Below are 17,595 nucleotides of genomic sequence, written 5' to 3' on the forward strand. Positions count from 1 at the left end.
GGAAAACTCACAGAATGAAAACAACATGTCCAGAACATATCAGATTCTACCCTCTACATCAAAAATTTCTCAGAGGACTAAATCATATCCCAATATGCCCATATGAAAACACACGCTAAAATAAACTCTATTATGGTTATAAACCCAGTACTGAGAAGTTTTTACTTCCAATTTTTTCTAAGGTGGTAAAGATTTGGTGTCTCTACATTGTCTCACCCAGTCCACTATCTCACCAGAAAGCATAACAACTGTCTGGGCCAGGGTTAAGAACCTACCCTGCTCTGACTTTCTTGGGACTGCCATTCTCATCCTTTCCTCGAAGCCAACTGCTATTCAAATCTCAGAATTGTAGAATGACCCACTGATGGTGTGAAAATCTTAACAATTTTTTCATAAATTGGATTTGACTGAATTTGCTTCAATATTTCCTCATTCTACATGACCTAATGGCAATATAAAGAAACTGTGATGGACTTGACAGAAATGTTCTTGCTTTCTTAGTAACATAAAGGCAATATGTTGACTGAAAGAAATTCCAGGAATTCCATGGCTACCCTTCCCACAACAGATGCCATGAGGCTATGCAACACAAGTGACTCAATCTTCTGTGGTCTTTTACAAGCACTAAAAGTTCTGTGTCAGCTCAAACTCAGATAGACACTATTTTTGGTTAATGGGAAGTAAACCACAGCACAAGTTCAAAGCAAGATAGGTCAAGAGACCTATAAAAGCCACAAATAGAGCCATTATATATATATTATGTATAATACTGGCCAGGGGATTTTATAAGTATATGAGATAATATGCACATAAGACTTTGAGTTCCCTATAACAAGTGCGATACTAATTCATTTTTCCTGTAATGACATAGATTTCTCAGCAGCAGTTGAGCCAACCAATAACAATTAAAATCCTCTAATCCTCTAGAAACAATTAAAATGCCAAGGATCCTGGCAATATAAGACAGGTCCAATTTAATTTCTCAAACTGTGTTGGCATTCAAGAAAGTAAAATCTTTCCTTTCACACCCTTGGGTTACACTGTTTGCTGAGATGACAGTGGGAGCTGCTTGTACCTTTCTCCCTTTATGCCCCTGAGTCCCACCTTAATCCTCAACTCCTCTTGCTTAAACACTTCCCATGCCATCTTGGCTGTCACATCGAAATCTCAAACCCAGGAAATCCCCTGATCGTTACTGCCTATTTGTACCTGGCTTCTGAATATTTCCACCCAGATGTGTTTTAACTCATTAGCTCATCCATTCATTCACTCTTTCATCCATTTATTCAATAAACATTTATGAAGTGCTTTGAGGAACAAAGTCAAGAAAATTGGTTTCCCTTACCTCAAGGAGAGGACGGCAATAAGCCAATGTGCTATGAGAGAGGCAAGCCCAGTGGACTAAGAGAGCCTAGAAGCAGAACGTATCAGATGTGGACGTCAAAGACGCCACCTGGAGGAATGGCATTTGAATTGAGTAGCAGAAAGGCATTCCAGGCAGAGAGAACAACATGTTGGAAGTCACAGAGGCATATAACCACAGCCTGGTCTGTTCAGGAAAGAGCAATCTGTCCCATGAGGCCAGGGCAAAGGGCAAGGGTGAGATCATCAAGAAAGGGTCTTGGGTGCTCTATAAAGAATCTAAACTTTATCTTAAATGTCATAGGGGGCTACTTTTGAAAAATTTTAACCAGGAAAAGGATGTAATCCGATTTCTACCTCAGTATGTCCAAAACTTTACACCTTAAATCTCCTTACCCAATCCTCTGCCAACTGTGTCACCATCTTCACAAACTCAGACTCTTTCTCAGCTGTTCTCATACCTCATTAACTGGCCACCAAATCTTTTTCATTCTGGGTCTCAAATAACTGCTGAATCTAGTCCCTCCACCTTATCCTCTTCTCTCACTGCCACAGGTAAAATCCACATCATGTCTTTCCTGGACAATTGCAAGAGTCTTGGTGGCAAATACTGTGAGCTAGCTCTCCAAAAAGCCATTGGCCATGCTCATCTCCCTTTTTCATCTCCAACTCTAGAGGCTGGAAGCTCACCTAGACAGTCTCCCTACAGCTAGGGGTGGTCACATGACTTGGTTTTGGCCAACATAGTGTAAGAAGTCTAATGCGGACCCTCTGCGAAAGATTTTCTTTAACGATAAAAGGAGATAGCCATTCAAAGAACAGAATCTTTTTTACCCTAGCTGCCACTCTGTTTCCTGTCTTTGAATTTGATACTGATACCTGGAGCTCTGGCCCATCTGTTGAGGATAATGGAGAGAAATGACAGAAAAGTCTAGATCTGGCTGACCTCCTTGAACTGCTGAACCCGCCCTGGAACTGCCCACCTCCAGACCCCTTGTTATGAGATAACTACATGTCCTTATGGCATAAGCCATTGTTAGTCTGGCTTTTTGCACCCAAACATATCCTAACTGATACATCTTCTGAACTGAGTATCTGTCTCCAGTCTTTCCCCACAGTGCCCCCTCACGTGCCATTACAATTATCCTCTACATCCCAAATCTGATCACATAATTTCCAATCTGAAAATCTCTGAAGATAAGTCTCTGACCAAAGGCCAATGTCCAAGCTCCTCAGCCACCAAAGTCTCTATCGTCTTGACATGCTGAACAACTTGCTAATCCCTAGGTACACCGCACGGCCTCAGGTCTCTAATCCTTTGCCTTTGCTGTACTTCCTGCCTGGAACGCTTTTACCCCTCCTGCTTAACTCCTCACCTGAAGGCCCCGCAGGCAGAGTTAGTCACATTTTCTCCTGTGATTGACAGTTGTGGTCGATTGTATAACTGTTCACCTATATTCTCGCGGGAGGAGGAACACATCCTTGCTCTCTTAAACCTGATTTGCTTTGACCAACAAAATCTGAGCAGAAGTAATATGTGACACTTTGGGGCAGAAGTTTTAAAAGCCCAGCTGTGGTTTGCCATGCTCTCTCTTTCCTGCCTCTGTGACGTGGAGGCAGGTAGGGAGGAGCTTCAGCCAGCCTGGGCCTCTGAGCACAGCTCCCATCTGACCTATAATGCACGCATGGTATGAGCAAGAGAGAAACCTGGCTGCTTTAAGGCAGGGTGGACAAACTTTTTCTGTGAAGGGCCCGACAGTAAATATTTAAGGCTTTGTGGGCCACATACAGTCTTTGTCACACATTCTTCTCCCTTTTTTTAACAACCATTTAAAAATATAAAACCATTCTCAGCTCACAGGACATACAAAAACAGGCCACAGCTGGATTTGCCCCACAGCCTGTGGTTTGCCACTGTTTTAAGCTGTTGAGACCTTTCATGTTACTTGTTACCGCAGCATAACGTGGCCTGTCATAACTAATACAATAGCACCTTGCATAGACAACATTCTAGCCTTTATAACCCTGTAATACAACTATAAGCTCCACAAAGATGTGACAATGTCTGTTGCGCTTGTCTTGTTCACTGCAGGCTGTGGCAGCTGAGGAAATAATTGCTGAGTGAAGAACTGAGTGAAAGTCTTCCCCATGAGATCATGAGCTCAGGGGACAGAGACCATGGCTTTCATCCTATATCCACCCCCACCTGCCTGGCATACGAGGGCATTTGATGAGCATTCGAGCCTTTGATAAATGTCCCACCGAATCAAGTACGTCCTCATTGCTATTACCAATAGCGACAGCCAAATATCATTTGAGAAACATCTAGAAACATGCACAGCCTGTTTAGTTGCAGGATGAATATGTGACCTCTTGAGTCATGCCATCTGAAATCTATTACCTATAGTTGAATGAGTTTTTGTTTTTTCCTTTTTCTTTCTTTTTTATTTGGGAGCAGAGGAGGAAAAGGGGCTTGTAGGGTTTACAGTAAAATGTGAGTATTTGAAAAGGCCACGAAATGTGAAATGGTGGGTTCAAGGGCAAGTTCATTTTCAGCAGATCCCCTCCTTCAGAGTCATTCTGTAACGAGACGGCTCTGTGAGGACCTTACTCGGCAGTGGCACATTTAGGGCTGACTCTGACTGTACTTTGCCCAGTGTGCCACTGAGTTGGGGTCTGTCCCTTTGTGTGGCCTCCAAGGCTGCAAATAAATGCAGGAGCAAGACCTGGACATGTTTCCTGGCAGAAGTCATTAAAAGATACAGTCTTTTAAATGGAAATAAATTGAGACATTAAAATTAGATACCATTTGTAAAACGATGCATACCTAAATATGTTAGTACTCCCTACTCTGCTGCCTCATGAAGCCAAACTCCAGCCAGCATGCTTACTATAAATAATTGCAAACCAACCTCAATCTTAAAACATCTAGTTCACCTACATAGAGAAAAATGAGACGAGGGAAATTTTAGTTTTTCTAAGGCTTTTTTATCTGGTCACATGTTCAATACATTTTGTCTCATGCATCTTAAACATCATTTGGCAATTCTGTGCTTCTTTTCTGAGAGTAAATAAACCTTCTAGAATAAGAAAAGAGAAAAATAAAATATGACAAGACTGCCCCTTTGTGGTGACATGCTTTCACATACATGACATGCTATATTTTTATAGGCTTTATGAATTGCCGCCGTACTTCAACCTCCCGAAATATGGGAATCCTATATATTTAGTTTCAAATTAATGCCATAAGATTTTAATTTAAGCATAACCCCTATTAAAAATAAGAGTCTCTAATGTCCATATTTATATCAATAGTGATAGACACTAGAAAACATATTTCATTACTACAGTATTTAAAATATTTTAAAAATAAAGAATAATATTAAATCTCTGTGGATTATCTTTGTAGTCATAAAACAACTTTATATTCATTGAAAATAGTGATAGCACATCAACACCTTGTCCGTACAATTGCTTTAGTGGAGAGAAACTGGACTAAAATAAATTCTGTTCTGAGATCACTGCTTCTTTATTTGAAACTAAAAAAATACTGCCTCACTTAAAGCTAAAAAGTCTTGAAAGTTGAAAATAATTTTTAAAATTAATAGTTCCTAAGTATAAGTCTAATAAAGATTAATAAGAATAAGGTTGGGCAGAATGGCAATGAGGAGCAGAACAGAAAAAAAAAGAAAAGTTTGCTTAATCTTATGAAACAAAGTAACTTTTTATACAGAGTTCTTTACAGTTTGAATGCAAGCAAAAAATATATTTTTATTAAAGTTAGAGAGTAAACATGAAAGTTGGATATTTTGTTAAGTCTAACGTGTAGACTTAATAATGTAACTAGCCTGCCCATTTGGGGTTAAAAGATGAATTGACCATATGTTTTTATCTCCTCTAGCACTCAAAACTTTGCTAAAATGAAGGGCAAGGAATTTTCTTTGAAAAGTTACTCACCCACAGGGACAATGAGAATGGGCTTGGTGACAAAAGAGGATGAGATATTCCAATGAATTTTTGGAAGATGGAAAGTAGACAGAGGATGGTACAGAGCAACGGTCCAACCCATATGTCTGAGAACAGGAAGGCCAGAAGGGAGCCCATTCACCCTGCAGAGCCCAGGGTGCAGCTCAAGGGAGAAGTGCAGTAAAATGCTCACAACATAGAATTGAGATCCAGTCCCCAGTCCTTTCCCAAACCCACACATGGCACTATCAGAAATTGAGTTCCCTTGGCCACTAGTAGAAAAACAGAGATTATTTTCCAAAGACACTCAACCAGAAAAAAAACAAGCAGAGTGAGTCTGAACTCATGGGATTTTGGTGAAAACCTATCAACTGAACATGGCTCCCTGAGTCCCCTTCATCCACGCTACTCCCAGAATGATAGCAGACAGATGGACATTGCCTCAGGCAAGACATTGGAGGTGCACTTTCCAGAAAAAGTTTAAGTAATGACTTTGGGGGTTTCCTAAGGAAAAGTTCCATTGTGCTCTAACAAAGTCCACTAGATGACAGCCTTAACTGGAACTCACAGAGCTTCCAACAGTCTTTTTAGCATCTTTCTCATAAGCATTGAGGGCTAGTCCAGCATCAACAGACATTTGAGGAAAGTCACCAACAGGAAATAGAGATCAAACTAAACAGAAAAAAAAAAAAAAGATAGGCCCAGAAGATATAGAAACAATGCCAAGTGCTGAAGAAAAAAAAAGTCTACGTTATCCTGAGAGAGAATAAAAGCAGAATTCCATGGAAATGGAATAAAGAACAAGACAAAATTTGGGGGAATTAAAAATAATATAATCAAATTTAAATATTCAATAGAAGGACTAGAAAATAAAGTTGCAGAAATAACTCTAAAGTAGAACAAAGAGACAAAAAGCTGAAAACTAAGAAGAATTATTTTAAAAATTAGGAGATTATTTCGTATATAAAACATCTAAGACTAATAGGAATTCTAGAAGAGGAAACAGAGAAAGCAGAGGGAAGAAAATCAGTGAAGAAGTAATGGAGGAAAATTTCCTAGAACTGATGTTTAACTATTCAGATTTAAGAGCACACCTAGTTCCAGACACAGTGAATGAAAAAATACCTACCCAAAACAGTGAATAAGAGAACATCATAAAAGTTTCCAGAGAGATAAAACAGCTCACATACTAAGCAATCAGAATAGCATTGGATTTTCTAAGAGCAAAAAATGGATACTAGAAGACTGAAGTAATGCCTTCAAAATTTGAAAAAATAATGACTTTCCTTTGAGACTACTACTCCCAGCCAAACTACCAATCAAATAAGAGAATCTTAATATAAAAATATTTTGTGACATGCAAGTTTCTAAAAATTATAACCTCCAAAGTACTCTTTTTAAGGAAAGTACTAGAAGATATACTTCAGTAAAACAGGGAAGTTACAAAAGAAAGAGAAAGACACAGGATATGAGAAACAGAGATTCTGATCAGAAAAGGAGCAAATGAAAGTTCCAGGACTATGGCCATGCAGCAGACCTAAAGTCAAATCTAGTCTACATTACAGCAAGCAGCTATAGGAATTGGGTGTCCAGGAAAACAAAATTGAGAGTAATTGTCATGTTTGACCACGTGGAAATAGTATAAAGAGGGCTTTTATAATCCTTTGGAGGATTTGAGAAGAAGAAATAATAGGTAAATAGGAAACTAAGAAAACAAACCAAAAAAAAAAGGCAATTATTAACTCCAAGAAAAACAAAAAAGTCTATGAGAAAGGAAAGGTAATCAACAGTGAACAATAATTACACAGTAGTAATAATGTAAGCATTAAATGTTGATTTAACCTCAAATTGTGCTATAACTCTATTGTAGGATGGTAGATGGGGAAGAAGAGGAAATAAGATACCTAAATCCTCACCTATCACAATATAAAATCAAATACCAGAAAAAGAAGCTAAAAAGAATTAAAAGTGGTTGTTTTAGGGAAACAGAATTAGGGGTTGCAAAGGAGTAAGTTATTCTTTACAAGCTTTTTAGCACTATTTTATTTTGTAAACTATTTTGACGTGTGGTAAGAAATTGATTAAATAAATATAAAAATTAATTAAAGGGGCTGGCCCCTTGGCGTAGCGGTTAAGTGTGCCTGCTCAGCTGCTGGCGACCCGGGTTCAGATCCCAGGCGTGCACCGATGCACCGCATGTCAGGCATCCCATATAAAGTGGAGGAAGATAGGCACAGATGTTAGCCCAGGGCCAGTCTTCCTCAGCAAAAAGAGGAGGATTGGCATGGTTGTTAGCTGAGGGCTGATCTTTCTCACCAAAAAAAAAAAACAAAAAATTAATTAAAATAAGTTTAGAAGGAAAAGAAATCAGGCTACAATAAAAGATTAACCTCAATGTCTTTAAATATAACCAAAGGAAATGATTGCAGCTAATCTTAGTAAGAAAATGAAATGTGAGGTTGGCTGTTACTTGTAAAATATGGTCTAAACAGCCATCTAAGAAGGATTAAATAGATTTGTTCTGTGTTGGTATATGATCTGTTTAATAGTATTTAATAATATATGTGTGTGTGTGTGTATATATATATATATACATAAACGTACTATTTGCTATGAAATTCAAATACACAATTTATAATAACCTTTATTAACTTATAAATTGAAATATCTACATGTATATAAATAGTCACACCAGCCACATTTCAAGTACTCAATAGCCACATGTGACTAGCGGCTACCATATTGGACAGTGGAGATAGAGAACATTCCCATCAGTGCATAAAGTTCTAGAATAATATTCAGAAGTTCTTAAGTTAAAAATTTTAAGATTTTTATACTTACTAACTGTTACTTTGTCCTTATCCCCCAACATAATGTTGTTCGGTGTCAGATCTCTATGGACAATTCTCTTCTCCTTATGTAAGTACCGAAGAGCTAAGCAGAGCTGAAACAGCAAATAAACAAATTTTATTTTCCCCAATATACTATCACTGATGACTACTACACACATCTCTTAGAAATCAGCTTGGAACTTTACTATTTTACAGAAAAACTTAATAAAAATAAAATTGTACCTGTATAAATATTTTCCATAGTCTTTCTTCACTAAAATGATGCTGTTTTTCCTTTAAAGAACTGAAATGCTCTCCAAGAGGGGCCCCTTCTATAAGTTCCATAACTATATACAATCTATCATCTATATAAAAAATAAGGAAAAGATAATAGAAATTTAAGTTCAATATAGACATTTTGAAAAAACTTATGAATTAGAATCCGAGCTTCCCAATGAATGTGTAGGGCACGGTTCTGAAGAGTTAGTGACGTGCTAAGATATAGATCCACTCAACCCTGGAGGGGGTAGGGGTGAGGGGGTCTGGGGGCAACTAGAGCAACAATCTCTTCCAGTTACAGGCTACCTCCTAGCATAAGTTTATACCGGCAAATATCATTTTCTATGTATGCCAGATTGTGGAATGGTTGGGAGGAGCCAAAGAGCACAAGCAAATGATCTCAAGTCATGGAGGATTCCCTGAAGAACACGTAAATCCACTTTTCTTCTCAATAGTCTAAAATTTTTAATTTAGACTTTAAATCAAGTCAGACATTCAGAAAATTGCATTTTAAATTGCATTGTTTTGTAGGCTCATAGATTTACCTTAAAGAATTTTACAATGGAATCATGCCAAGGTCTTGCAATGACACAATTGAAAACACCACTCATGATAGAAATTTCTGCGATGCCCCTGAACGGCAGAGAAAGCTGGACTTCTCCCAGTTTTATCCTATGGATACTGGGGATCTCATAACTGATTCTGTTCGTCTCTTTGCTTTGGATGTCAAGAAACAAAGAAGTAAATTCTACTTCTCCCCCGAAACCAGTATAAAGCTATTAACATCGCTATGTGATATCTAACTTTTGTGATGTTTTGGATGTATATAAAATATGTATTACACAATATATACAAAAATGAAATTACACTATACATGCTCTGAAAGTTATACTTTTTTCATTAACAGCCTTATATGTCGGTACACACAGATCCAAACTATTCTTCTGTTAGTTGCATAGTATTCCGCAATACAGATGGGTCACAATTTATTTAATCATTCTCCTAAAGATAGACATTTATATTGTTTCCAATTTTTCATAATCATAAGAAATACTTGTTGTATGTACTAATCTTTTTGTGTGCGTGTGTGAGGAAAATCAGCCCTGAGCTAACATCCATGCTAATCTTCCTCTTTTTGTTGAGGAAGACCGGCTCTGAGCTAACATCCACTGCCAATCCTCCTCCTTTTTTTCCCCAAAGCCCCAGTAGATAGTTGTATGTCACAGCTGCACATCCTTCTAGTTGCTGTATGTGGGACACCGCCTCAGCACGGCCAGACAAGCGGTGCGTGGGTGAGCGCCCGGTCGGAACCCGGGCCACCAGCAGCAGAGCGCACGCACTTAACCGCTAAGCCACGGGACCGACCCCTGTATGTACTAATCTCACCTGTAGCTTTATTTTTACTCCCCTCTCACCTTTTATTCCCTTTTATCACAATTTCCTAATCTGTTTTATTATACTTTATGTACTTTTAAGCCACTTCCAATTCTTTTTGGAAGATGTCAGGTTGTAAGTTTTATTTATTTTGTTTTTAAATTAAGACAAGTTGTATCACTTCAGTACAAGTCAGAAGCCAATCTTGATCTCTGATGGGATGTGCACTAAATTACGAGAAATTATTCTATTATCAAGCATAAATGGCCAAGGGGGCAGGATTTACTGGAGAGTTTCGGCGCTGAGCTCCTCTGAGTCATCTAGAGGAAGGGAGATGGGTAAAATCCTCACAGGCCCAACTACACTAAAGGTTTGCATAAAAATACACTGACAGAGGCAGCGAGGAAGCTCCGACCGTTTCCTTGTATTTCTTAAATCTTCCTTCAAATGGAGATTTATTTATTTTGAAAGTTCATACGTGGTGTACGTCATTAGAGTTTATCCATACTTATATTATTTCAGTCAAAGGTCCCATATTGTTTTAAACAAATGACTAAGTTTGGCTTCCCTTCAACATTTTGATTCGGTATTCCATCATTCTTTCAGAGCCTGCCTGCCTGCAGAATCGGTCGGGGCTCCATCACCACCTTGTGGCAATTACCTGAACTTCAAGTAAAAGAAATCTCAAAGACCTATAGCCAACTCCCAATTTATTTGGGGGGTACAAAACCTCATCTGATTCAGAAAACAACTTTCATTTATTTCTTAAAGAAGCCACTACCTTTTAGTTTTCTTCTCTCCTGATCCTACTAAGTGCTTTTTTGTGTATGAAAATAGCTATAAATAACTATTTTGGTTCCTTCATTCAGTGTCTTTCATGTGAGAGCTTAAGTATTTTATAACCATCTTTAGGTCATGGATCGTATCACTGTGTCACTGATCAAGAAAGAAAGTGATGCACAAGATCGTCCACTGTCATATAAATAACAAAAAAATAAAGAAAATAGTTGATTAAGCTTATTTTTTGGCATTGTAATGTCAAAATATGTAACAAAGATACTTTTCCTTAATTAGAAATATGAAAACTCATACTTACTTTCCAGAAATGTTTTGTAATAGCGTACAACATTGGGATGATAAAGCTATAAGAAAATAGATAACAAACATCACACTACTTCAAAATACAAACTTGTTTTCACAGACAATTTACTTGGACTTTACATTTGAAAACAACAAAGAAATTACTGTATTTATATTTATTTATAAAACTAAGCATTTTAAGATACCATATAATTGAGATTTTCTTCATGATTCCTTTTATTTGCTACTTACAAAACTAATCTGAAAATAGCAATCTCCCACACAACCTTATCAAATAGAACTAGAAACTGAGTGTGCTTTATCACCTAATTTAACTCAGAGAATTGTGGAACTAGAATGAATCTTGAGAATTCATTTACCACTCCCACCCCAACCTCACACCCAGATTGCAGAGAGGAGAAAACTGAAATGAAGCAATTTATACATCATTGCTCTTTACCTCTCCCCACCACTTAAATGTTTACATGCACTGATTGTGTCTTTTTACTCTACTGGTGTCTTTCTGTGCTCTCCAAAATGACTAGTATGAGACTGAAATAACCTAAGAGTTATTAAGTCCATTTAAATTATAATAAAAGTTAACAAGAAGTCCCTCCTTGACCAAACTGTATTCAGGATTCTCTGAGCCCTCTTCTTGACTAGGCCTTATCCTTGGTCTATCTAGTTTTAGCAAGAATCCAGTTTAGCAAGAATCTCCCCACGCTTGATATCAAATCAAGTTCCTCATCCCCCCTTCCTTGTTATCTAATCAAGTTTTTCTTCCCCCAACTTTGACACCTAACCAAGTTCCTCTTAGTAATTTTCCATCCACTGACCCCCTCACCCTGACTTTTAGTTGTAAATCCCCAGCTATCCCTGTTGTACTCAGAATTCAGTTCAGTCTCTCTCCCCTTTTGCAATAGTTTGACCTCTATTGCAGTAGTCTTGAATAAAGTCTTCCTTGACATTTAAAAGCTCTTATCACAAGAAATTAAAAAATTTGTTACTATTTGTGGTGATAGATGTTAACGAGACACTGTGGTGATCATTTTGCAATATATACAAATATTGAATCATTATGTTGTACATCTGAAACTAATATCACGTTATATGTCAATTATATCTCAATTAAAAAAATGCCCAGTATAATTTCTCTTTGACATAACTTTACCTTAAGATGTAACATGGAAATTCTTTTTTTTTTTTTAAAGAGTCATTTTCTATAAGAATATTCTACAAGAATAAAATTTTTGTACTAGTTTATTTATAATTTGAGTTTCTAGGTAAATTGAAATACGTTTTATCTAAGAATAGTCGCCATTACATCTATAAATGGATTGCGTCTCTTTTTCGTCTTTCTTCTTGCCTTTTTGAAGGACAGTCTGCTAGCTGTCCACAAAAAACCTGTTCTCCCACTCCTCCACTACAATAGAGTTGTAGCAGGACATGGCTTCCCAGGCAGGGATTACATCTCTCAGCCTCTTCTGTAGCCAGGAGAGGGCCTGCCACTCAGTTCTCACCAGTGGAGTGTGAGGGGAGATATGTGCTCCTGGTTCTGAGCCTAAACATTGGGAGTGCCCCCCTGCTACGCTCTGCCTCTTCCCACCTTGGATATGAATGTGCCTATGGCAGTTCCAACCGTACAGATGAAGACAGTGCCCTAGAAGGTAGCAGAGCAACAAGAGAGAAAGAACTGGCACCTCTAAATGCATGGAGCAGAGAACACTACTAACCTGGGCTGCTCATTCTGGGATTGTTACATGAAAGATAAATAGCCCACTGTATTGTGAGACTCTTTAAGTCCCTGTATTTGGGAGCCTCTTTGTTACTGTAGCTTACTCTTAATCTTAACAAATACCCTCTCCCATTCTACATTCATACACAATCCCATTTCTGCTGATTCTGGCTGCCATTACCTCCTCCTTTTATGCCTCAATGTTATTATCCTTTCCATTGGTTCATTCCTCTGGTGAGAGTGCAGTTGTACAACTTTGAGTTATCTCAAAGTCCAAGCAATGCCTATTATATGGCCCCATCCCAATACTTTCTTTTCTTAGGAAATGTCAAAACAAATAGTCTACCTTATCAACCAGCAAGTAGCCAGCAGATTTTAAACAAGATGGGACCAGATAAGCAAGCTGAACCATATTTTAGACCTAGCTCACTGGCCAGGACTATATCCAGATTTCAGTTCAAATGAAAATACTGGAGCAGCTCATAGAAAAAGCTCTGTTCCAGCCTTGTGCTATGATGAAACAGCACACCGCCGAAGGCTAGAGTATCCTAAACATAAGCAAACACTAACTTTTAAAAATCTAATCTATTAGTGTATAAAAGCCAACTATAAAATAAACTATTAATGATAATATTGACTATAATTTATAAATGGGGAGTAGAACTGTAGACTTCAGTGACTGAGGATCGTCATATTTATGGTGTTCTTTATGACCCGGCACCAATGCCATGCAAATTTCAGCAGTGGAGAACAAAATGCAGTGGAGTTGATAGCTCTCCACAGGAGTTACAAATGCACAGTCTGCATAATGAATGTCCAAATAAGAAAAGCTGAGAAAGAAACCAATGTCTTCTTGGATCACAAAAAGAAATCCCATTTCTCTTCTGACATGTTTATTCTTTCTTCCCAAACAAACCTTCATAATGATAGTTAATTGAGCTGTTACATTATGTCAGAATATTCTGCTCATGCCAATACATAACAACCCAACTAGAAAAGCCACATTTTAGATTTAATAAGCCATATTGAGGAATGTTAACAGCTTGGTTTCGCTTGACAAAAGTCAAGGAACTCTTAGTCATATTTTTATGCATGTAACTAAATAATCAAATATTCTACAATATAATGAGAAGGAAATGGATATGCTTACAATGAAAAGAGAAGGATTTCTCATACACGATGCACTCTGTGCCATAAACTCCATTGTTCTGCATCCCTTGCCCCAATATAAACTCCAGAAAGTGTTTCTGTGGTTCAATGTCAAGCCTCAGGAAAAAAGCTGGCTAAAATATCACCACCTCAATGTCAAATATTTTTATTTTTTATTTTTTGGTAAGGAAGATTAGCCTGAGCTAACATCTGTTGCCAATCCTCCTCTTTTTGTGCTGAGGAAGATTGACTCTGGGCTAACATCTGTGCCCATCTTCCTCTACTTTATACATGGGCTGCCTGCCACAGCATGGCTTGATAAGCAGTGCATAGGTCCTCACCCGGGATCCAAACCTGCGAACCCCTGGCCGCTGAAGCAGAGCGTGCAAACTTAACCACTACACCACTGGGCTAGCCCCTCAATGTCAATTATTTTAAGCAGAACCAGTTCTTAAACAAGACTAGCACAAGAATTCTACTTTCTTTTGATGACATTTATTTAAGGAAAACATGTTCATAAACAAGAAAAACATTTACCTGCTCTTTAATTATGGTTAATTCTGAAACAATATTCTTTACACTGCTGTCTCGATCTTTTTTATCCTTTCCAAATGCTGGGTTATGTAAATTGACTTCTTTCATTGCTAAAAGATTTTGACCACTACGTTTTCTAACCTAAAATAAGAAAGACAAAAAAAAAAAAAAAAAAAAACAAGAATGGGGTGGGGGTAGAAAGAGATAGATTAATGTCACATAATTAAACCAAGTCATGTAAATAAGTCACGGAACTTTTAAAATTCTACCTGTATTTACACTAAGCTCAGCTCAAAAAATTGGTATCTCCTGGGTCAGTCTGCACTATTCAGTAGGATTTTTCTGGGTAAACATAGAAATGCTGGTGTGAATTTAGAGAACATGTCATGCATTGGGACAAGCCATTTTGACTATTTTTTGTGAGAGATTAATGATGGCTTTTGTCTTCGAAGGTCAGTGACCAATTTCTAGAGCTGAGAGCAAAGGTAAGACAACATCAGTGCAGCTATCTGATGAATAAAAACAATCATTCTAATTTTTATATCTATTTTTCACTATTTTTCAATAATGAGGGCTCCAATTCAATTGTGTGTGGGTGTGCAAATGGGACATCTGGTCTGCTTGGGAATATAGAAACGTTGTTCCCCAGGGGCAAAGTCACCTTGTAAACACAGCCAAAAGCTCCACTTCCAAGGTGATCCAAAATCGCATAGTTGCCTATGTATTTTGAAGGAGCTTTATTCTGATTAACGCTTTCAATATTTTCAGCAATTTGTTTCAGCTCATCTTCCTAACCAAAAAATAAAAACAAAATGGGTCACTATGATAAATTCCATCCTGACCACATAGGAGCCTGGCAAAATATTTAAAACTCAAGACTTACCACTAATAAATTCAACTTTGATACCAATTCTTCATAAGCACTGATATCACGAACATAATGTCCTATATCAATGAAGATCTCAAACAAGTCGGTGGGGAAAAGTCTGCAGGGAGAAATACACACACACGTCACGTAGGACTTGGAAACTGTTGGTCATTCCTTCCCTTTTGGATCTAGTTCACTCACAGATTAATTATATTAAACAAACTTAAGTTCCTTAGGTTAAAACAAAGTGGGGGGGAAATAATACCAACTTATCTCACAAAAATAAACTATAGCTACAGTTCTTAAGGGATAAGGAAAAAACAAATGGGAAGTTCTAGAGATTTGCTGTACAACATCGTGCTTATAGTTAACAATATTGTGCTGTATACTTAAACAGATATCATGTTATGTGTTTTTTATCATGATAAAAAAGATATGATACAGATTATACAAAGACGTTATTTGTAAGATATTTGGGGGTACAGGTACTAAACATATTAGGAAGGAATGTTTATTGGGTATTTATTGAATGCTGAGCACTTTCATAAATGCTATGTGATTCAGTCCTCATATTAACCCTAGGAGTTAAATATTAACCTAATTTTTAAATGTATTATGAAAATAAAAATGCAGGTAAATGAAAAGAACGAAGAGATTTATGCATCATTTCCAAGTTACAGGCTTCAAGGGCTTATTAAAATCTTTAAGTTCACTAAAATGGATGATTTAGGGCCTTGAAATGAAAGGTTATAATGAGTAACTAATTTTACTTTCTTTTCTTCCCCTAAATTCAAGCAGCACATGGAAATACAGTAACAACATAAAATGCTCCATGCTTCTGAATAAAAGACATTATATTAACTCAATGTTTTATTTCTATTCTGCCTTATCAATAAAATTCAGGTAGGAACTTGGGCCTCTGATTTTGGCCAACCTGCCCAACCAAATGGCGTGCAGACCACACATGTAGGTAACTACTTTCTGCTTCTCAAGGTGGTGATTCTTCTGTCCTGCTCACCAGCACAGCCTCCTGACCCAGAACATCCAGCCTCCTCCCCTTCAAATGAGCTCCTCCCCTATGGAGGCTATCCAGACAAAGAGTTTTTTTTCTATTGATTAAGAGGAAATGACTAGATCGACTTTGGAATTTCTGAATGGGCAAAAACAAGCACGTATTTTGATGTCATCCATTTAAAATGCTCATGTCTAAAAAGAAGAGAGAAAAACTAAAAACCACAGGAGTTACATGCGATTAAGAAGCGTAATATTGATATAGTGATTCATGCTTTCTCATCACCATTTTAATTGCCAGTGTCAAGATACCACTAGGGTAGCTAGTTTTATCTGTGGATTCTAAGAAATCTGAAGACACGTGTTTTGCATACTGATTCATTCTTCTCTTACTGTTTGCATCTAACTCAGGTAAGTGAAAACAGTTCAATCGAATGATCGCAGGTCACTTAAATTTCTGCAAGCTCATACCTTTTAAAGAGTGGTCTGTTTCTTTCCATACTGAAGAGAAACCTCAAGGCTCTGAAGGCATAACACTGGAAAATAAAAGGATATGTGATTCTCAAATGGCAGCTCAACAAATTAAAACATTTTCAGGATAGAATCGTCATGAAGTAAACATTAAAGTGAGAATCAAAGTTTATGAGTGAAAACAAAAAACACCACCACCCAAGGTAGTTCTCGTATGTAAAAAGTGTTTATGCCGTAGAAATGCTGGGGATTTTGGCCTGTTTCACTCAGTGCTTGTCATTATTTCCTTTCTAGAAAGTACAAAATGAGCACAAAGACAAGAAATAAAATTCCTACGCTGAGAAAACTAAACGTCCAAAGATTTCCAGGAGCTCGAGATTTATTTTGTTTCTAGCCTGCTCTGTATGCCTCAACATTTAGATGGCTTCTGTGAGAAAATAAACACTAGAAATGATGACATGTAAAAATAGCCACAGGCACACTGGACTCAAACTTGACAAATTGGTCTCTTGAGTAAAGAGTCTAAGCGTTCCCCAAATAGAACAATCTACGGCAACTCCCGAGAACACTCAGAAAGAGGCCTGTGAGACTTGAACCAAGAAAAATAAACATCTGACATTTTGCAGCACCGAGAAAAAAAAAAACAGCGCTCCCAGGCTGCAGCTGTACCCGTCCAATAGGCCACCCTGGGTATCGGCGGGCATCGGGTCGGCTAAATTCAAATCTGGAATCATTTCGTAAAATTAATCATCTGAATGTACAAGGGTCACAAACAAAATTGCCCAGAGAGGCCAGGCAGATAAAATGACGCGAAGGAGCCTGGTGAGAGAGTAGTTTTTGGAGACTGTGAGAAAGTGGAGAACAGGCATCCTCCTTGAAAGCCATTTCAATACGAATTTTTTAAAACCCTCTACCGGCTTAACAAAATCCATCTG

General features: G+C 37.7%; 1 protein-coding gene across 6 annotated transcripts in view; it reads right to left on the minus strand.

The window, feature by feature from the left end:
* The window catches only part of NEK10 (NIMA related kinase 10), a 218,789-nt gene that overhangs the window by 135,767 nt on the left and 65,427 nt on the right, over nucleotides 1–17,595 (minus strand). For all 6 annotated transcript variants that reach the window (XM_058553999.1, XM_058553994.1, XM_058553988.1 and 3 more), the window contains 7 exons: nucleotides 16,661–16,725; nucleotides 15,194–15,296; nucleotides 14,972–15,100; nucleotides 14,314–14,451; nucleotides 10,909–10,954; nucleotides 8,403–8,524; nucleotides 8,170–8,272 (listed from right to left, as the gene is read on the minus strand). In XM_058553999.1, the coding sequence (XP_058409982.1) occupies nucleotides 8,170–8,272; nucleotides 8,403–8,524; nucleotides 10,909–10,954; nucleotides 14,314–14,451; nucleotides 14,972–15,100; nucleotides 15,194–15,296; nucleotides 16,661–16,725 (706 nt within the window). The remainder of the gene's footprint in view (nucleotides 1–8,169; nucleotides 8,273–8,402; nucleotides 8,525–10,908; nucleotides 10,955–14,313; nucleotides 14,452–14,971; nucleotides 15,101–15,193; nucleotides 15,297–16,660; nucleotides 16,726–17,595) is intronic.

The sequence above is a fragment of the Diceros bicornis genome, chromosome 2 (assembly GCF_020826845.1).
Source record: "Diceros bicornis minor isolate mBicDic1 chromosome 2, mDicBic1.mat.cur, whole genome shotgun sequence".
NCBI lineage: Eukaryota > Metazoa > Chordata > Mammalia > Perissodactyla > Rhinocerotidae > Diceros > Diceros bicornis.